Source organism: Ochlerotatus camptorhynchus, unplaced genomic scaffold (assembly GCF_037179485.1).
Source record: "Ochlerotatus camptorhynchus isolate MF236.1 unplaced genomic scaffold, CSIRO-AGI_Acam_v1.1 ptg000170l, whole genome shotgun sequence".
NCBI lineage: Eukaryota > Metazoa > Arthropoda > Insecta > Diptera > Culicidae > Ochlerotatus > Ochlerotatus camptorhynchus.
Genome location: NW_027040660.1, coordinates 2585898 through 2608379, shown reverse-complemented (window position 1 = coordinate 2608379; position 22482 = coordinate 2585898). Strand labels below are relative to the sequence as shown.

General features: G+C 39.6%; 1 protein-coding gene across 1 annotated transcript in view; it reads left to right on the top strand.

Moving 5' to 3' along the window:
- Positions 1 to 22482, top strand: part of Bili (FERM domain-containing protein 8 Bili) — a 218594-nt gene that overhangs the window by 187546 nt on the left and 8566 nt on the right. Inside the window, exons 5-9 of the mRNA XM_065222477.1 lie at positions 12046 to 12392; positions 12460 to 12621; positions 12684 to 12872; positions 12934 to 13063; positions 13128 to 13389. Of these exons, the coding sequence (XP_065078549.1) occupies positions 12046 to 12392; positions 12460 to 12621; positions 12684 to 12872; positions 12934 to 13063; positions 13128 to 13389 (1090 nt within the window). The remainder of the gene's footprint in view (positions 1 to 12045; positions 12393 to 12459; positions 12622 to 12683; positions 12873 to 12933; positions 13064 to 13127; positions 13390 to 22482) is intronic.

Below are 22482 nucleotides of genomic sequence, written 5' to 3'. Positions count from 1 at the left end.
ACTCAGCGATCAGCAAATCGCTGATTGTGACTCATAGAAAGCAAAATTTACAGGTTTTATCTTTCCAACGCATACTTTGTAACCTCTTCTTGTAAGTTACAAGTAAAACATACCATCATACCATCTTTTGGTTTTATTATTCCGAAAAACATTATTTTAGCTGGAAAGAGTCTTTGCAACCTTGCTTTAGATGTCATACACGGCTGATGAGACTAATTCAATTGAGTACACGGAACGAAAATTAATTATTACATTCATGTGTTTCAATTTTTATTTCGAAAAAACATCAGCTCTGTACATTCCATAAGACAAATTACATAGGTCATGTGAGCATGATTGACCACCCACACACTTAGAAATAACTACTTTCACGCGAGACGTAATCCATATTGGATGTAAATCATGGAATGCAAACAAACATTTCATACAAAATTAAGTGTTTTCAAACCGAAACATAATCAGTTCGACGAAGAGAACGTTTGATTTAATTGATATTCTCGTTTATTTCAACTGATTCTTATGTCAAAAGGGCCGCTTACATGTGTCGGTCTCAGGGAACAAAATTTTACATGACTTTTTTAAGTGTGCACGGTTGCTACTCTGTTATTGCCACATCAGCTGTAATTACACACAGAACCAATAAACGATGCTTTGGGACTAGAATTTAACCTTAAAGTGTAAAAACTGGTGACCCCATCCCGAGCAAAGGATTATTCCAAATTAGTAACAATTTCTGATACCTGGTTATCAAGATTTGATAGCTGAACATGTTATCATTGTGGTTGAAGAAACAGCCAACATAACAACAATTTTAACATAATAATGTTCCTTGAATATCACAAAAACAACTGATTGCGTTATCATTGAAAACATCTTAATACGAAATCCTGTGATCCATGCAAGTTTGTGCAACAAATTCGGAATTATTTTATCGATTTGGTATCTATGCCTTACGCTGATAACTGAAATATGATTGGATTTTTTTTTCTAACCATGTGGATAATATTTGAAGTTTTGAACTATCCTTGCATCATATTCTTTTTTGATAACAATTGAAAACAACATGATATCTGGAATAACAAGACTTTTTTTAAAAGATGATATTAGGATGTTATTTTACTTTGCTCGGGAAGCTAGGCAATTCCAGTGCCAGCCACGCCCGAACACAGGTGAGTAGGAATGTGTTGACTTGACACTCGCTTTGATGGAAGCCGAGAAGTCCTCGGCACTTCCACGAGGAATCACTGGGATGTTGGGTGTTTGCAGCAGGGTTCGTTTTGGTAAACGATAAGCTGAATTGATGTCCTAACGATCATATAACGTGAAGGAGCTTGGGATTGAACCCACGGTCTTCTGCGCAGTAAGCAAAAACGGTCGCTCAAAGGTCTCCAAGCCCATCATATCATATCATACCGTTACTCGAGTTGTTGTAACCTTTGAAACCCGACTTAGACATTCAAAGCTTGCTTAGTAAGCAAGCAACTGTAAATGAAGATCTTTCAAATCCGAAAACTAAAAGCTGCGAAAAAGCACTTAGGCCTTCATTAAGTTTCACTTTTAAGCGACGTTCAATATTTCGATTAGCTCTTTACGAATTGTTTAGGCTATCATAACAAGATATGACCGACGTGACGATTGTTTATGCCCTGCCTAAACAAGCTATTCAAATGAAATTACGTTCTCGAAAGCAGTCAACAGTCTATCACAAACTGGATCAACCGTATGCCCTATTTTTCTAAGCAGCGAAGCGTTTCACCTAATTCATTTTTGAACTTTAGGACCAATATGTTGGCCTTGAAGGAAAATAAAGGTTCTTAGAATGGCATCCTACCTAGGATTTTTCCACTTTGGTCATTTTGGATCCCTGGCACCGGTTCCGGGATTTCCCAAAAAGGAAACTTTCTAATTCTCATGTACTGGTACCGTCCGACGGTTAAAAATTTATGATTTTTCATCCAGAAGTAAATAGACATCATGCCACGAACAAACAGGTGGATCTGGCCACATCCGATACCCACACACTTAGAAATAACTAATTTTGCACGAGACGTAATCCATGTTGGAAGTAAATTATGAAACGTCAACAAATATTTCATGTAAAATTAAGTGTTGTCAAACCGAAACATAAGCAACTCGTCGAAGTTACGTAATCTAGTGCCAATCACCGACGGACATTGATTGTCATCCAATGACGGCAATCTAATGTGCAGGAAGGCAACTTCCACACCTGCGTAGGATATCGCACCCATTCAAACACACCTGGGCCGGGACCAACGGCTTCACTTCCCTTCCGAAGGAAGACGTGAACTGGGATTGAACCCAGATCCATTGGGGTGAGAAACCTTTCATGTTTAGCACTACACCACCGGCGCCGGCAATTGATTTTCTCGTTTCTTTCAACTGATTTTTATATCAAAAGGGCCGCTTACATGTGTTTGTCTCAGGGAACCCAAATTTACATGGCTTTTTCGTGGTGTGCAGACTGCAGACCCGATTCCAGCAGGGACTCAAATAGGACGCATCCTAAACCTCATGTAGCGGTACCGTCCGACGGCTCAATATTTATGATTTTACATCCAGAAGTAAATCGACATCATGCCATGGACCAATAGGTGGATTTGCCTGAATCCAGATTCCCAGAACCGGTTCCGAGGGACCTAAAAAGGGCATCCAGAATTTATCATCCAAAAGTAAATAGATCATCCAGAAGTAAATAGACATCATGCCATGGAAGGTGGATATAATAATGTCTGGATACCCAGAACCGGTTCCGGCAGGATACCAAAAAGGACACTTTCAAAACCTCATGTAGTGGTACCGTCTGACGACTCAAAATTTATGAGTTTGTATCCAGATGTTAAAAGACATCATGCCATGGACCAACAGGTGGATCTGGCACCCAGAACCAGTTTTGAAAAATTTCTAAAAATATTGACTGAGATACATACGTTGAATTCAAATCTGTTTATTATGGAAACGATTATTAAAGGCCACGTGTCATTTTGAACCAACCAACTTAATAGAATGGGCTCTATTATACAAACTACACACTTAGAAATTATTATTTTTACACGAGACGTAATTCATCTTTGACGTAAATCATGGAACGTAAACAAACATGGCATGTAAAATAAAGTGTCCTGAAACTGAAACATATGCAACTCGACGAAAAGTGCGTTTGATTGAATTGATTTTCTCGTCCTTTTTAACTGATTCTTTGTCAAAAGGGCCGCTTGCATGTGTCGGTCTCAGGGCACTGAAATTTACATGTCTTTTTCGTAGTGTGTAGTTTAGTACATGTATTTTTCGTAGTGTGTATTATCTTAAAATGTTTTATATGTCACACAATAGGTTTCTAAAGCAAAAATAATTGGACTATTTCCAATGCCCGTTCCAGATCATCAAAAACCAGAAACCGTTCTGTTTTCTCCAGATGACTAGAGTGAAACTCGAAGATTGTGTCTATTTACTTTAGGATGAAAAATAATAAATTTTGAGCCGTTGGACGGTACCAGTACATGAAGATTAGCAAGTTTCCTTTTTGGGCCCTTCCGGAACTAGTTCTGGGTATCTGGATGTGGCCAGACCTACCTGTTGGTTCATGGCATGATGTCTATTTACTTCTGGATGGAGCATCATACATTTTGAGCTGTCTGGCGATACCAGTACATGAGGACTAGGGAATGTCCTTTATGAGCCCTACTGGAACCGGTTGCGGGTATCCAAATGTGGCCAGATTCACCTGTTGGTCCATGGTATGTTGTCTAGTCACATCTGGATGAAAAATCATAAATTTTGTGCCGTCGGACGATACCAGTACATGAGATTTTGGACGTGTCCTTATTGAAGGCCAGCCGGGATCGGTTCCGGGTATTCACCTTACGGTCCATGGCATGATGTATATTTACTTCTGGGTGATCATACATTTTGAGCCGTCGGACGGTTCCAGTACATGAAGATTAGAAAGTTCCCTTTTTGGGTAATCTCGGAAACGGTTCCGTTTATCCAGATGTGACTAGACCCACATTTCGGTCCAAGGCATGATGTTTATTTACTTCTGGATGGAAAATCATACATTTTGAGCCGTCGGACGATACCAATACATGAGGATTAGGAAGTATCCAGGACCATTACCGGGTATCTTCATGTGGCCATTTCCGCCGTTTGGTCCATGGCATGTTGTCTATTTACTTCTGAATGAAACATCGTAAATTTTGAGCCATCAGACGATACCAAGGATTAGGAAGTGTCCATTTTGAGCCGTACCGAAATCGGTTCCGGTTATTCAGATGTGGTCAGATTCACCTTATGGTCCATGGCATGATGTCTATTTACTTCTGGATGATAAATCATAAATTTTGAGCCGTCGGACGGTACCAGTACATGAGGATTAGAATGTTTCCTTTTTGGGCAATCCCGGAACCGGTTCCGGTTATCCAGATGTGGCCAGACCCACATTTCGGTCAAAGGCATGATGTTTATTTACTTCTGAATGAAAAATCATACATTTTGAGCCATCATGACCAGTACATGAGGATTAGGAAGTGTCCTTTTTGAGCCCTACCAGGACCATTTCCGGGTATCTGGATGTGGCCAGTTCCTCGTTTCGATCCATGACATGATGTCTATCTACTTTTGGATGAAAAATCATCAATTTTGAGCCATCGGACGGTTTCAGTACATGAGGATTAGGAAGTTTCCTTTTTGGGCAATCCTGGAATCGGTTCTGAGTATCCGGATGTGGCCAGATTCTTATGTTGGTCCATGGTATGCTGTCTATTTGCTTCTGGGTGAAACATCATAAATTTTGAGCTGTTGGACGGTACCAGTACATAAGATTTTGGAAGTATCTGTATGGAAGAACTGCCGGAACTGGTTCCGGGTATCCAGATGTGACCAAATCTACCTGTCGGTCAATGACATGTTGCCTATTTACTTTTGGGTGAAAAATCATAAATTTTGAGCTGTCGGAATGTTCCAGTACATGAGGTTTTGGAAGTGTCTTTTTGTGCCCTATCGGAACCGGTACCAGGTATTTTAAATGACCAAATTGGAGAAATTCTGGACATGGTGCCTTTTTAGGTACTCTCATTTTAAATTTAACATTACCACCCTTATAAAAAAAATGTACAACTTAAAAGATTCTAAAAAAAACATTAGAATTCTAGAATTACCTAAATTGGTGAGCTTATCGAGTTCCTGAAGCTGGTTGAATTCGCATTTCTTGGGGTGTGACTAATGTCCAAATAACACTTTTGGTTTCGTGAGGGTTCTGTACACCATGATTAAGACTTGATTAAGAATTCTATAAAACCTCGATAAAACTTGTAGTGTTATATGAGTTGTCTAATTATTGAATTGGGGCCTCCCTTAGCTCAGTCGGTAAAGGCGCAGCTACAAAGCAAGACCATGCTGGAGGTGGCTGGGTTCGATTCCCGGTCCGGTCTTGGAATTTTTCGGGTTGGAAAATTTCTCGACTTCCTTGGGCTTAGAGTATGATTGTACTTGCCGCACAATCATGCTAATGCAAAAATGGTACAGGCATCGAAAGCTCTCATTGTGGTAGTGCATCTGGAACACTAAGTTGAGAGCTAGAAATAAGCTAAATGCTTGAAATGCGAAGAAGAAGAAGAAGAAGTATTGAAAATATCCGGTTTGAAAATGGTATACGGGCCGTTTGTTGGCCGGATCCCTCATCGAATACTCAAGATGAGCAGCTGTTGTCCGGCATGGTAGTGCCTTATGAATTTGCGATGGATGACGATCGATAAACTTCTTCGTCTGAACCTTGGCTTTGGCTTGCTTGTGGCCAGATCCATTGCTTCTGAGACAGTCACTGTAGGCTCTTGAACCATTGTTTTTCGGTTTTGAAATTCAGCTGGTGAAATACCACCAAATATCAGATCTACTGAATTGTCGATCTCCACAAATTTGTTCCAAATTCAGGATTCTCCAGTGGAACTACTCGTGAAATGATTAACCGTATAGTGATGATTCCATCTGAGGTAATGCAACGAAGGTAGGGACAAGTTTCTTATGCACGTGATGATGCATCATTAAAAACGCGAAGTTGAACGGAAATACAGCCTGAGTCCAATGCAGCGTGGCATGATTAATGTTTCGAGCGCTACCAGAGTTTGTTTGAAATTCTTCTACATTTTTTGGACCGAATCGTCCAAGGGGTCATGCCGGGCAGCTGCACTTGAGTCACCAAAGATGCTGGATGAAGATTTGTGAACGGTCTGGCCGACCCTAGTGGACCGAATCAGCATGCCGCATCAGAGTGAATGCTTCGATTTGTTATTGGGGAGGAGTTTGACCTTCATTGGGGAAAATTCTGCATCCCCAACGTCTTCAGTGTCTCATTCGAGACATCGTACTCCAGGTCTAAACGGCCATGTCGAGGGTTCCATTCGGCGCTAGAACAATCGTTATTTGGTTTTGAAATTCAGCTGGTGAAATACCACGGGATATCACATCTACTGGATTGTCGATCTCCACAACCTGGTTTCAAATACAGGATTCTCCAGTGGGGCTGCTCGTGATTAACCGTATAGTGATGGTTCCGTCTGAGGTAATGCAACGAATATAGAGACAAGCTCTTTATGCAAGTGAAATTCAGTCATTGCTGAGTTCAATCTAGCGAGGCATGGTTAATGTTTTGAGCGCTACCAGATTTTGCTTGAATTCCTAATACATTTCTTGGATCGAATCACCCAAGGGATCATGCCGTGCAGCTGCACTTGAGTCACCAAAGATGCGACCGGGCTGACCAACCCTTAGTGGATCGAAAACGCATGCCACATCGGAGTGAATGCTTCGATTTCTACTTCCATTGGGGAACAGTGAAGTGGAATTCACCGGGCCTTATGATCTATCGCAACCCCGACGTCTTCACTGTCTCATTAGGGGCATAGTACTCGAGGTCTAAACAATAAACAAACCCGTTGCCATGAAGGTTGGCTGATGGCCGCCACAATCTGGCTGAGTTTCTGGTAGGGAACATTCGATTTGATGTTTGGGTTATGTCGTTTGACGTATAAACGAACAAATTTTCGCCATACATCAAATCATATGTTCTCTACCAGAAACTCAACCAGACTGTGGCTGCCATGAGCGCTCGTAAAATGCTGGATATAAAAGGATAAGCAAATAAGGTAGTGGAATTAAATGGAAATTACTTATCCTTCTCTCTTTATTAAATATTATTCAAACAGTCAGCATCAACAAAATTTGTTCAAGTCCATGAGCCACAAGAACAAACCATTTTGTCAAGTTTCTGCATTCATTTTCGATCGGAGTCACTGCTGTTGTTTGTGGTGACATCTATAGAAAATTACGCATAATCTGTTTTTCGTAAGATGTTCACCAGGAAAAAAAATACTTCACGACGAATGAGAACGACTCAAATTTGAGTTTAGTTCACTCATAATCGCCAAAAGTGCAGGAACTCAGCGATGAGTAAAATTTGTCTCATGGTTTCCTGTGGAAAACCTAAAAAATCTGCCGGAAAATGAGGAAATTGACGAAAATTTTATTCAGTCTCGGAGTAGTACCAATATTTAGACTGAGTGAATCCACTCTTTATTTTTCTCAAATTCGGGAATTTTTCCCTGGAAAATCCTGGAAAAACCTGGGAAAACATGAGGCAAATTTACTCATCGCTGAGTTCCTGCACTTTCTGCGATTATGAGTGAACTAAACTCAAATTTGGGTCGTTCTCATTCGCCATGTAGAGATCCCTTTCACAGGCTAAAAAATAGAGTATCTGAAACGGCAATCGAAAGAACATATTTCAAATTGAAGTTTCCTTCATCGATTATTTACGTCATGTCCTTCATAAAAAGTTTCGTTAAGGCACATACATGATCTTACTCTTAGATTTTGTTCTTTTTATAAATTCTGCATACTTCTGTAAAGAAAAACTTTTTGTACTCATCGTACATTATTTTTGACGTAGGACCACATCTTTGTGGATTACATCGGGGTGCAAATAAAAAAAAAGTGTTACGAAATGGTGTTAGGTTTTGAACACTTAAAACACGGTCATTTACGAATGAATTTCAATTTTTATCATACCATTTGATTCAGATTTGATGTAAGATTTGTTTAGTATGATGATAATAGTTGTCTAGCAATGGTTAACAATTGAAAATTGATCAAACTTATTGGCCGTAATCAAACAATTACGTGCTCGCTATGACTCGCTATGACTATCGAGAGATGAGCCGATTGCGCGAGGTTATAAAAGAACGTACCAGAATGTTTTGTATCAATCCGTCTGCCGATGTGATGAAGGAAGCTCGACAAACTGTTAGACGCTATTGAAGTCGACTTGAATGACTCGTTCCAATATCTAAATTCCCACCCAAGGCCTATTAAATGGAAGACAGGTCAGTTGAGCGGCACTATTTGGCTACGCATTGTTTGCTTTAAATTAACATCGTGTTGGAACAATTGAAAGTGCCCAAAGAACACAAAGTTGTAGACTGGCGTAAAGTCCCAGAGGGAACGTAACACAACCAAAAACAAGTGTTGATAAATATTTCGTCGAGTAGATATGATTTGATGATGCATCGTATGATATGATAATGATTACTCTTGAATTTGCAGAATGTAAACCCATTACCTGGACCATCAGAAACCTAAGGTGTACGGTGGCAGTTAGCTCTATTCATGTTTTCACTACCACCGTAAACAAAAATATCCGAACTAGTTTTACGATGGCCATATGGGGTGTCACTGGTCATATTTCATGAAGATGTGATTTGCCATAACCATGAGAGACAATCATTTTGACCATGTGGAACAACAATCCGAGAGAAATATAAGAAATATCATAGTGACCATACGGTATCATAATCCGGAATTTCCAGAACGGGTTCTACGGTCGTCATATGGGTCTATAATTGACGTTTTGAGAGCCATTGGTAATGTTTCGTCGAGTAGTAGGTTACTTTTTAAATTCCAGATTTTTTCCCCGATTTTCATGTTTTCTCGGTTCACTGGCCACCCTGTTAACAACTTTGAGAGTTTTCGGGAAATCCGTGGTACTGGTAAACTTTAAAAACTGACCGTGATTAGATCTTCCCTTCACTTATAGAAAACTCTGGAACTGAATCATTATTATTATTTAACTTTATTAAAGAGGCTTTCAGCCTTGGGCTGGTTCGCCTCCATGACCAACTGAATCATGTCTATTGCCATTTTGAGGGTGCTTTGCAATCCTACGGAATTATTCTGGTGAGTTCGAGTTCAATTTTCCCAGAATTCTTGACATTGGTGACCTGTCACTGAGTTGCGAGGACACCTGGCTTCTCCTTCATTCGACTTTTTTTTTTCATGGTGAAAAAAGTTCATTGGAGTGAAGCTCCTTTCAAGCCTCTTCTCCGATAGGCATAGAACATTCAATCTTTTCTAACGAAGTTTGCAATAGATGCACTTTCCAGTGAGCTGAAATGCTATAAATATGGAGGAAGTGCAATGGTAGCTTGTAATCTAATTCAATACTTATAATCTATATCAATGCACACATAGAGGAACTTACTATTTAATAATTGACCGAGTTGCTAGTTGGAGAACACGAGAGCATGGAATTCAGAAGCATATTATATTATTGAAGTGGTGCCTGCATTGAAATATAGATGAAACAAGCGATGTCCAATGCTGGTGATGACGATGAAGACGTAGGTGGTGCATGCTCTGAAACAATTGATTAAATTTATTAGGGGCGCAGTATCTCTGGCTTCGGCTAGACATATACCAAAACTCGTAACCTGATATAGAACTAGCGTTTTTACCAGACCATGCACACTAGTAAAAAGGCTTATACATTTAGGTTAGCTGAGAGTGATACATGTAAACAGCTCTTTTGACGTAAGAATCAGTTGAAAAAAAAAAAACAATTCAACAGTGAGCATGCATAAGGGCGTCAACGCGATGATCGATTCTCTTCGTCGATTTTCCCTTTTGTTAATAATTCGTGCGTTTGCTGTTGCTTTTGACAGCCAGTACAACCTGTTACAACTCTGCATTGAAAAAAATTCTAGAAAATTGTTTCGCTTAGCTGTAGCAATGTAAAGAGAGAATCGATGAAGAGATTCGATCATTGCGTATACGCCCTTATGCATGCACACTGTCGAATTCAAACAAACGTTCTCTTCGTCGACTTGCTTATGTTTCGGTTTGAGAACACTTCAAGCTGAACATTGCATTAGTAACATTGACCGATTCTCTTCGTCGACTTTCTCTATGCATCCCCACGGTCCTGTAAAGACATTCCCATGTTTTTTCAGCACATAGATCGATAAAAGAAGCTTTCATCTAGCATCTAATATGACAAACACATCAAGAAACGGTTCTGTGATCAAGTTATTAACGAAAGAGAAAGTCGACGAAGAGAATCGATCAATGTTACTTAGGACCTATTGCATTAGGTTCAGCTTGACTTAAATGTTCATGAATTCGTGCAACACGAGAACAGGGCCTTTCATTGTTGATCGATTCTCTTTCATCGATTTTCTCTTTCGCAAATAGCCCGACTGCAAATGAATTTTCCATTCAGTGTGTTGTTTCAGGCGCAAGCTAACATCATCTTCTGTCGAACTGGCTGAAAGCTTAGCGAGAAATTCGTTTATGTTGCCGTAGTAAACCAAAGAGAAAGTCGATGAAGAGAATTGGCCCTTTGTACCAGACCTTGTATAAATGACATTGAATGTGGATTACGTCTCGTATATAAGTAGTTATTTCTAAGTGTGTGTGTAGCTAGATTAGAAACTGGAGAGTATGCACCCAGAACCATGTGGAGCTTTTGAATGCTGAAGACTGAAGCTGGACAAGCTGTTCAATGATGATGACTGCGATGAGATCATATATAGTGCGAATTATTGCAGCTAGTTTTGGAACTGGATGGCATGGATCCAGAAACCATATGAAGCGGTTGGAATGATGAACAGTGCGATCAGGACTCGAAGAAAGTAGATGTTCATTAGGGACGCAGTATCTCTGGCTTCGGTCAGACATATACTGGTATTCGTTACCTGATACAATAACTGGCATTTCTACCAGACCTTGTAGCTATGGGCCCAGAACCATGTAGAGCTGCAGAGCTCTAGGCGCAATCCCAACAAAACTTAAACAGCCAGGTTCGGGTCGGGTACGGGTACTCCTTGCAAGAAAGTCCTACTTCTGAACGTCAAAACATAGTTTTTAGCAAATTTCTGTTACTAACCATATTTATCAATTTTATATAGATGAACGCGACACTGGGACGGTACTTATTTATATTTTTAGTCGCTATTGAAAATTTATTCGATTGCTGAATTTATGAATGGGCCAACTTAGGTAAATGACCCGACATTACATCCATTTCCCCTAATATTCGTGAGCCAACTAATAAATTCAAACAATGCAAAACAACTTGTATGTTCTATGAATTGGAGATGGTCTGGTAAGGGTATGATTACTTGAAACCCGACCCGTACCTGTACCCGATGGGTTCAGGTCAGGTACGGCTTGGGAACAATGTAGAAATCGGGTGCGGGTCGGCTCCGGTATTCAAATTTGCATACCCTTTCATCTCTAGTGTGCGTTATGCAGACAGGTTCCCATAGAAGTGGTCACTTCTAAGATGAATAAGAAAACGGAAAATAGCGGCGCCGGTGGTGTAGTGGTAAGCGTGATTGCCTTTCACCCCAAAAGGCCTCGGTTCAATCCCAGTCGGCGCCGCCGGGATTTTCTGAGGCATAAAATCTCTGATCACGCCTTCCTTCGGAAGGGAAGTAAAGCCGTTGGTCCCCGGTTCATGAGTTGGTGGGTCAATATGTAGGGTCCAGGTGTAGGAGCTGCCTCCCTGGCGTCGGTAGCATTGGTACTCAGTACGGAAAACAAGATCGACGAAAAGAAAAGAAAACGCTAAATCTCCTCTATCACATACGACTTAATAATTTATTGAAAATCTATGAATCTTTGGTCACCTAACGAATTTCGGAAAAGCTCAATAGATACTTACTTAGAACCCTCCAACCCATTTGTTTCTAACTCCAGGTGATACCCACGGTGGTTTATCTGATGTCCCGCATCGCTGTACATATGGAAATCGAGGGTACCGCACAATGCCCGGCCCAGGTGATGCTGGCCGCGGCACTCGGCTGTGAAGAGTTAGGAATTACCAATAAGTTGCTGGCGCAGAGCGTGTTCGGCCTCTGGATGACCAGCCCGCTGCTGGAGGTGCAGCTGAAGCCACACCACCGGCCGTACGCGGTACGGGTGGCGTGGTCCAAACTACTCGACAAGCACAGCCACGGGAACGAGCTGGAGAAGCTGTCGAACGAACCGATGACCATGCTGCGGCGAAATGTGTTCTTCTCGAAGAAGGACGAGGAGAAAATCAAGTAAGATCTCTGTGTTCGTGGGCTGTTGGCTTGAATGAATCTAAACTGTTCTTTTTTGCATTAACAGGGACCCCCGGATATTGGAGCTGCTGTACGAAGAAGCACGGCACAATGTTCTGCTGGGACGGTACGTGATGGAGTCTTCACATTCGATCATGCTGGGTGGCATCCAGGCTAGGATAGAACTGGGACCGTACAATTCGCACACGCACTCGATTAGTTACTTTAGGTGAGTGGCAAAGTGCGATTATTCCTGTCACAAAATTCTCAACATTCACGCTTTTTCGACAGAGAAAACCAATTCCGCTTCCTGCCGGCGCACGTGGCCAAGAGCTCCAGCTGGTCGTGGCTTCCAATCAGCCGGCGGTCGTCGGCCGAGGTAAGACTGCTAGAACAATTCAAACGGGTACCGACGACGGCCACGACCAAGAAGCTCATGCGAAAATATTTGGAATTTTGCTGGGCACTGCCATTCTATGGGTAGGATTATTTTATAATTAAAGATTTTTCTGGACTGAGCAAATCCCCGTAATACTTTCAGGGCCACCTACTTCCACGGTCAAGTGGAGCAACCGGTGAGAGGATTGACGAGCTTGATGCAACAGAAGGACCTTCCTGTACTGATAGCAGTAAACGAACGAGGCGTCTTCGTGATAGACCAAATCGAATGCGTAAGAGGCTACCTTTTTCTTGAATTGACCATCACTGCTCAATTTTTTTGGTTTTACATTTTAGACCCTACTGCTGGGGCTCAAGTACGAAGAACTGTCCTGGGACTACGCGAAACCGAGCAACGTGAACGATCCGGAGTGCATGCCTTGCATATTTCTGCAGTTTGCCGCTGTGGAGAACGGAATCGCCGCAACCAAACTTATGCAAATCTTCACCCGCCAAGCTGCCATGATAGACGCCTTAATAACCCACTTCACCGATCAGGCCAAGCGGCGGAAAGAGAGCGGCGAGGGTGAGGTCCCCGCCGGGGAGAATCCGTACGAAGGTTAGTTGTTGACAGTGGGCAGGGGTGGATTGCAGTTGGCGATTCTCAATTCAGGATCAGTTGTCAAACTCTCTCTTGATCCGTTCCAAGCAATAGGTAATAGACGCTATCAATTTAAGCGAGAATAAGAATCACGAACGGACAGCGTAACGTGAAACGTGACTGTTATTTGCTGCTATTTTCCAGATATTCATATTTAACTGTGCTTCTCTGAAGTCATCAGAGCTTCTTAAAGTTCCCACAATGTTCATGAAGTAAATACAGATTTGAATTGTTTCAAACAACCCGGATACTCGCATAACATTCCTAAACATATTTAGACTTTCATGAATTTCTCTGGACTCAGAAGATTAAATATTTTTTTCTGGAATTCTTGGAAGCTCCTTATGTTTAAACAATTTTTCAGGATTTCTCAAAACTTATTTAAAATGTATGTAATTTCCCAGAAGCTAATGGAACTGTCCTAAGATTCGCTGATCTTCCCTGGAGCTCGGAATTTCCTTTAATTCCTTAAATTCTTCTGAAGCTCTTAGTACAATAGAACATATCCTAATAGAACTTATCTTAAGAATCCGTAAGCTTCAGTGATAACCCTTTAATAGAACAATCCTAAGAATCCGTAAGCTTCAGTGATAACCTCTGAACAGGTGAAGCTTTCCAACATTTCATGAAGTTTTCTAGACTACTTGAAAATTTGAGAGCATCTAAAAGTTTCCTGATATTTTCCGGAAATTAATGTGATTTCAATCATCTTTCCTGGAGCTCCCTACCTTTAGAAACTACTCTCAAGCTTACGCAACATCTTTTAAAATGTTCCGCATTTTCCTTAGTAGTTTCGAGAAATTCTGGATTTTTTTTTAAACTTTAGGAGCTTCCAAGAATTCCAGAAAAATTGTTTAATCTTCTGTGAAGTCCAGAGAAATTCAATTGAGCAATTAAATTTCTCTGAACTTCCCAGAAGGTTAAAAATGTTTCTGGAATTCTTGGAAACTCATAAAGTTTAAACAATTTTCCAGAATTTCTGAAAACTTCTTTAAAATGTATGTAACTTCCCAGAAGCTAATGGAACTGCCCTAAGATTCTCTGATCTTCCCTTAAGCTCGGAATTTCCCTATCATTATTGAAATTCTTCTGAAGCTCTTAGTACTGCCTGGAGATTAAAAGAACAGTCTTAAAAATCCGTAAGCTTCAGTGATAACCTCTGAACAGGTGAAGCTTTCCAACATTTCATGAAGTTTTCTGAACTACTTGAAAATTTGGGAGCATCTCAAAGTTTCCTGATATTTTCCGAAAATTAATGTGATTTCAATCATCTTTCCTGGAATTCCCTAACTCTAGAAACTACCCGGAAGCTTACGCAACATCTTTTAAAATGTTCCGCATTTTCCTGATGTTAAGTGACGAGCTTGAGCTTGGTATTCGTAGAAGTAATATAAGGACATATTTAATATACATACATTTTAAAGAAGTTTCGAGAAATTCTGGAAATTTTTTTAAACTTTAAGAGCTTCCACGAATTCCAGAAAAAATGTTTAATCTTCTGAGAAGTCCAGAGAAATTCAATTGAACAATTGAATTTCTCTGGACTTCTCAGAAGGTTAAAAAATGTTTCTGGAATTCTTGGAAGCTCCTAAAGTTTAAAGAATTTTCCAGAATTTCTGGAAACTTGCTTAAAATATATGTAACTTCCCAAAAGCTCATGGAATTGCCCTAAGATTCTCTGATCTTCCCTGAAGATCGGAATTTCCCTATAATTCTCTTAGTACTGCCTTGAACTTAATAGAACAGTCCTAAGAATCCGTAAGCTTCAGTGATAATCTTTGAACAGGTGAAGTTTTTCAATATTTTATGAAGTTTTCTGGACTGCTTGAAAATTTGGAAGCATCTCAAAATTTCCCGATATTTTCCTGAAATTAATGTGTTTCCGCATTTTCCTGATGTTCAGTGCTGTAATCGTAGAATTTAAGCTTGGTAGTCGTAGAAATAATATAAGGTCACCCCAATTGAACAAATTAAGAAATTTTGGATTACGATAAAAGCTAGATCTCGACTACCCGCAACTACACAACTGCTGATGTTCATGAAACTTTCTTGAAGTTCTCGAAGTTTCTCTACAACATTCTGAACTACTTTTACGTTCCTGAAGTTCTCTGGACTGCTGTGAAGATTTTCTGAAAATTAATAACTTCACTGTAGTTCTTTGAGCTTTCCTAAAATTTACAGAGCTTATTTAAGGCTGCGTTAAATTTCTTAAAATTAAAGCCACATAAGTATATGAACTTCTCAGATGTTAAATAAAGTTTTCAAATTTTCCTGAAATACATTTAGTTCTAATTCTTTATCATCTTAGCACGTCCCCAAAAGTGTAGACGGAATTTCCCTATAATTCTTGAAATTCATCTGTAGCTCTTAGTACTGCCCTGAACTGAATAGAACAGTCCCAAGGGTCCGTAAGTTTCAGTGATAACCTCTGAACAGGTGAAGCTTTCCAACATTTCATGAAGTTTTCTGGGCTACTTGAAAATTTGGTAGCATCTAAAAATTTCTCGGTATTTTCCTGAAATTAATGTGATTGCAATCATCTTTCCTGAAGTTCCCTAACTGCTCTGAAGCTTACGCAACATCTTTTAAAATGTTCCCGCATTTTCCTGATGTTCAGTGCTGTAATCGTAAAATTTGAGCTTGGTAGTCGTAGAAGTAATATAAGGACGCCCCAATTGAACATGAAATTTTGGATTCCGATAAAAAGCTCGACCTCGACTACCCGCAACTACACAACTGCTGATGTTCATGAAACTTTCTTGAAGTGCTCGGAATTTCTCTACAACATTCTGAACTACTTTTACGTTCCTGAAGTTCTCTTGGCTCCTGTAAAGATTTTCTGAAAATTATTAACTTCACTTGAGTTTTTTGAACTTCTATAAAATTTACAGAACTTATTTAAGATTGCGTTAAATTTCTTAAAACTAAAGCGTCATAATTATATTAATTTCTTAGATTTTAAATAAAGCTCTCAAATTTCCCTAAAATTCATGGAACTGCTCATAAATTATCGGCTCTAATTCTTCATCATTTTAGTACGTCCCCAAAAGTGTAGACTTTTCATTTATGAAGAGCTTTTTGAGTGAGTTGATATATTTCCATTTAATTCCGTTATAATTGCTTATCTTTTGACAGATACGCGTATTCCGTCTACTACTTGCAGACGTCATCAGTGCCATGTACTCAGTGATAAAGTACATTCCGTTAAGAGGTTCCACAAAATTCAAAGATTTCCATTGATGTTTTACGTGTTTTCTTGATGTTATTCGCAATGCCCGAAAGATCTCTGAACTTCTTTGAAGTTCTCTAGACTTCCCAGAAATGATCAAGTATTTTTTAAAAGTACCCGCTGTTCTTCTGAAGTTAATGTCATTAAATTCTTAGATCTTCCTCGAAGTTTCCTTAATATTGCGGATTTTTTTTAAATTTCGTACGGTACTTCCCCGAAGTTCTCTGAATTTTCTCATGATCATTATTCTGATGTTCATATAAGTTATAATTTATCATATTCACATGATCCCGCAATGTGCCCGAAGTTTACGGAACATTCTTGAAATTCTCAGCATATTCCATACTTCCTCGAAACTCCTTGAAACTTTCTGCAATTTTCCAGAAGATCATGGGACTGCTCTAAGTTCCCTGATCATCCTCGAAGTACTCGGAACTTTTCTGAATATAATGAAGCTACTTAAAAATCTATGATCTCCTTCGAAATTCTCTTTACTTTCTGTCGGAAATTTCAGAATTTCTTAAAAACTCTTGCACTTTTCTTGAAATTGACGGAACTGTCTCTAATGTTATACGATCTTCGCTGAAGTTCCCGGTTTTTTTTTTAAGTTTCCTAATCTGCCATTTAAAACACGGAACTTCCCTTAAAATGTTCTCACATTTTTCTTATGTTCATGTAAGTTCACTAACGTTTCCTAAAATTTCATGAACCTCTCGGAACTTTGCTGAAATTTTCCTTATAAGTTCCAACAATTTCCATTAAATCCATGCCTCTCCTTTCTGGCAATTACAAGCCGGAGAGTGGAAGGTCCTTGAGTTTTAGACCAAGACAGTCGAGACTGACTTGTCGAAACGTGCCGATCGTGAGGATATTCGTGGAACAAATAAAAAAGGTCCTGAACGGAACAGAAGAAGGTCGTTAACTGCACTTTGAGGCACTTTGTTCGGTTCACTACAGTATTGACTGCACTCACGTCTTGTACGCACGAACGCCGGTATACTTCTGGGCAATGGTTGACCATTAGACTGATGCAAAATTTGACTTTTTCGCTCCACAGTGCTTAAATGGTTTCAAATCGGGTCGTGATTAGCCTCCAAAAGTTAAAACTCATTTGGTTAGAAACAGACTTCGCACAAACCATTTGAAGTTTTCATTTAAATTGCTATGGGAAATCTCAACTTTTTGTTCATTGCTTTCTAGTCTTTTTCCATACTGAGCTGCGAAACAGCTCGATAGCTATTCTTATAGCAACTACAACTTTGCTCAAGACCGTTTCTATGTAAAACGAGACAGGAAATAGTTATTAATTATTTAAGAGATTGGTAAACTTATGACATGATCAAGCAGCTGCTCTGTAGGCAACACTGTATTTTGCAGTGTGACATAGTAGCCATAATTTTTGTGTCCTATTCAACGCCCCAGAAACACCAATGTTGCATGCTGAGCAGTTGATTGAGCATGATCGTAAGACATCAGTGCATTGAACCATTAATAACTTTCGATCCTTGCATTTAATCAAAAAGTGGTCTTTGGCAAAGTTGTAGCTGGGAAAATTTCCTTCTTCTTCTTTTTCTTCTTCTTCTTCTTCTTCGCATTTCAAGCTTATTGCATATCGCATATTAGCTTATTGCGTGCTCTCAACTTTGTGTTCTAGGTCCACTTCCACAGTTATTAATTGAGAGCTTTTGATGCCTGTACCATTTTTGCATTGATATAATTGTGTGACAAGTCCAATCATACTTCTATGCCCAGGGAAGTCGAGAAATTTTCCAACCCAAAACATTCTTAGACCCGACCGGGAATTGAACCCAGCCACCTCCAGCATGGTCTTGCTTTGTAGCTGCGCCTTTACCGACTGAGCTTAGGGAGGCCTCAGGGCTAAGGGAGGGAAAATTTCCTACAAGTGAAATTGAAAGCTTTTGAAGCAGACCGATATGGTGAATTATTAGATAGACATGAACAAAAATCTTGGTTTTACCATAGTAATTCCCATACAAACTTCAAATGGTTTGTGCCATTTCAGTTTCTCACCAAATGGGTTCAAATTTTGAGAGGTTAGTCAGGATCCGATTTGGAATCGTTTAAGTATTGTGAAGCGAAAATTTCAAATTTTGCATCACTCTATTGACCATTCTAGCTATCAAAAGCCCTCCTTTTCCCATCCAGTTTTCAATTCGTTGCTTATTTCCTCAATTTTCTTCCTTGTAGCTTATCACCACCCATCCATATCATCTTCTTCGCCTTTTCAGTTTTTCTACCACATTTGATCACAACACCCTTTCGATCCTGACTCGCCCAATTAAGTTTATAAAAATATCAATTTAAATCTAATATAAATCTAAACACAAATTAATACATTATTCAATTTACAGCAATTTTTCCAACAATCCTACTAATCCTACTAACCCAACACTGACACTAAATAAACACTACTATTTCCTAAAACAACATGCACAAATTAAAACTTAGGACATTGTAACTAAACGGTTAAAAGATCAATGATTGATACCCCTACAAGTGAGATTAAAATATTATGTTTTCTGAAACTTTATACTCAGTATTGGTGTCTTCGGAAAAGTTTTAGAAAATATTACTAAATGAAACTTTGCTGAAGACACAAGGTTTGAAATGTTCTACAATGCTCATATATTTGATGAATATAGTGGCACACTACATCGCAAAATAGGTAAGTTATTATTTATTTTGCTGAGGAAATATAATGTTTTGCCACTTAATTACGATTTACTACCCACCACATCCCACGACAAAACCTAGAACTGTTTAAGTGTGCTTTCTTCAAAACATTCATCATTTCTTGCAGAAACATGCAGAAATATGAATAAGATGTGATATACTGCATGATATGGGATTTTTTTTTTGGTTGAGTATTATATTTTTTCAGCAAAATCAATGATAATTAATACATTTTACGAACTAGTGTCCTTTATTCGTAACATTTTTTATTTTCTATTTTATTTGTTTATCATCGTCTTCGATTAGTTTTTTTTACGATTTATAATTTAGTTTATTTAGTTGATATTGTTTTAAACTAACTACAGTATAATTAATTACATTTCAACTTGCAAATGAAAATCCAGTTCGCCTTCGTCTACTACGTTATCACAATCTATGATAAAGGTGACATAGTTAATCAAATGTTTAAGGATTTCAATTCTTTGCCTTCTGCCTATTCTGTCCAAAACTGGATGAATTAGGTCCTCGAAAAACAGAGGTCTTCAACCGCCGAGGATGGTCGCTAAAACGTTCTGCAAATGCGACCACGCCGCAGTCACTCGAGGACACTCGCTCAGTTTATGCTTCAGTGTTTCCGTTGCTGTATTGCAGTGTAAGCACTGCTCGCTGTCCACGCGCCGAATGGTGTGCCATAGGCCCATAGCAGTCTGTGCTCAACTTTCTCGTTGACGAGCAAATACCAGCTGCTACGTTGGGCTGATGACAATTCAATACCAACAGTTCAAAAGGCCTCAACTCCATTTTGTAAACAAACCTTGTGAGGCCATTTTCTCGCGAACCGAAAACTACATTCGCAAACCTAAATCACAATCGGGTAGAACATAATTTCCCGTACCTGTTATTTTGTTGGTTTGCGTTGACGGACTTCAGTTCGCAAAAAAATGGCCTTGCAAGGTTTGTTTACAAAATCGAGTTGAGGCCTTTTCAATTGTTGGTCTTGAATTTTGTGCTTTCAATGTTGAGCCATACACGCCTCCAGTTCACTGCAGGATGTTGCAATTCCACTCGTGGTTGGTCAGTTTGTTCGAGGTAAAAACGATGGATTTGATCGGAGGAAGGATTTTGTTGGTTTTGGGTGGGGGATGGCAAACGAGGGTATGTTTGCAGGATACAGCTAGGAATCCTTATTGCCTGGGTAACAGGGGCGTGAATAAGGTACCGCGAATAAGGATACACACAGCTTATGGGATTTTCACTAATGGGGGCTGTGGTGGACTATCTCATTTGTTACAATATATAGAGCTATACTGTCTTGGACAAAGCCGTTGTACTGAGATAGACCAATAAGCCGTTGTCATTGGATTCAGTTTTAATTGGGAACTACACCGCTAGAGGGGCTTCACTTTTATGTTACTTATGACGGGCGTGATAATATATGGATCTTAGGTCCAACATAGATTCGTGATCCTGGCCATATAGAAAGTTACTGTCTTCAACAAAGTTGTTCAAGTCCTTTCGGATGGTGGCCATATTAGTTCAGAACTCTCTTACTACGCAGCGCTAGTGTGCACATGAGCTTCCTATATAAGCTGTATTTAAAAATCCTGGCCATATAGAACGTTACTGTCTTCAGCAAAGTTGTTCAGGCGACCAAGACCTTTCAGATGGTGGTCAGAACTCTCTCACTACGCAGTGCTAGTGTGCATGTGAACTTCCTTAATATGTTATTTCTACAAAGCTTGTCCACATAAGATGTTGCTGTGCAATGCAAGGACGCGAAACGGAATAGGGATGACGTGTAGAGAGGCTGTAAATCGATTTCGGACGCTATTTTAAAATCCAAGATGGCGGTCATCGATTCAAGAAAAACTGTCAAATACCCTACAATATGGGTATTTTCGGAAAGGGAATGACGTGAAGAGGCTGGAAATGGATACCAGACGCCATTTTGAAATCGAAGATGTCACATACGCTACATTACGGGTATTTTCGGAAAAGGGATGACGTGTAGAGACCAGAAATCAATGCAAGACGGCATTTTGGAATCCAAGATGTCGACCACCAGTTCAAAAAAAAAAAAAAAACTGTCAAATACTCTACAATATGGGTTTTTCTGGATAGGGGTGACGTGTAGAGAGGCAACAATCGGTTCAAGAAAAACTGTCAAATACTCTAAAATATGGGTAGAGTATGTCAAGAGAAGCTACAGTTTTATTCTGGAAACAGCCGAGCATGAAGGCCTTTCACTAGCGGATACACGAAAGTAGTTCAGCATCAAGAATTGTTTCGACTGCTTGAATTTGATTCTAAAGGACATAAAACAAAGTACGTCGGTAAACTTCTTGAAGAAAATTCTTCCGTCGTATTTCGCGAATTCACTATGCAATGAAGACGACAACGAGGATTTGCAGATCATGCCATGAGTTCAACAAATTTACGAAAACTTTGGTGCGCCGAGGATAAGAAACACGGTGAAATCAACGAAATCATAAAAGATGCACCGGCTACAGCAGATGAAATTGTTAGCGAACTTGACTCATCTACAATGAATATGGATTATATTTTCATCCCACCACGGCAGTCATCGAGTTAAAAATAAATCAACTCTGCGAGTTTGACAGCTTCTGCACATTGGATAGTAATGTCGAACAAAGTGCAAAAATGCAAGATTTGCGAAAGGATGTTGAAACGTTGCCATCTTCCTCAATGATACGTTATACACATTTAACAAATTATACGCAATATGCTTGGAAAGCATTATTCAGAAAAAAATAATGCGAGGCAAGACTTTGAGCTTAAAAATACCTCAAAACATTAATTAGATCAAATTCATCTTCCTAATGGATTATGGCCAAACCTATCACGTTAACTGTGCTGAACTGATACGAGGCTGTCCATAGCCACTAAATGTCCCTTTGAAAGTCAATTGCCACCATTTTGGATCCTAAAATGGTGGCAGACATTAATTTTGGGCCTATACACGTCATCCCCATTGAAAGTTTACGTTAAAGCAAAGGCCGCCATTAGACCTGTTCATTTTAAACGAAATGTTCGGAATGTAACGGGTCAACCGTGATTACTGTTCGTCATGTTAATTTGAACTTCTGTGCAAATTTTCAGCAAAATCG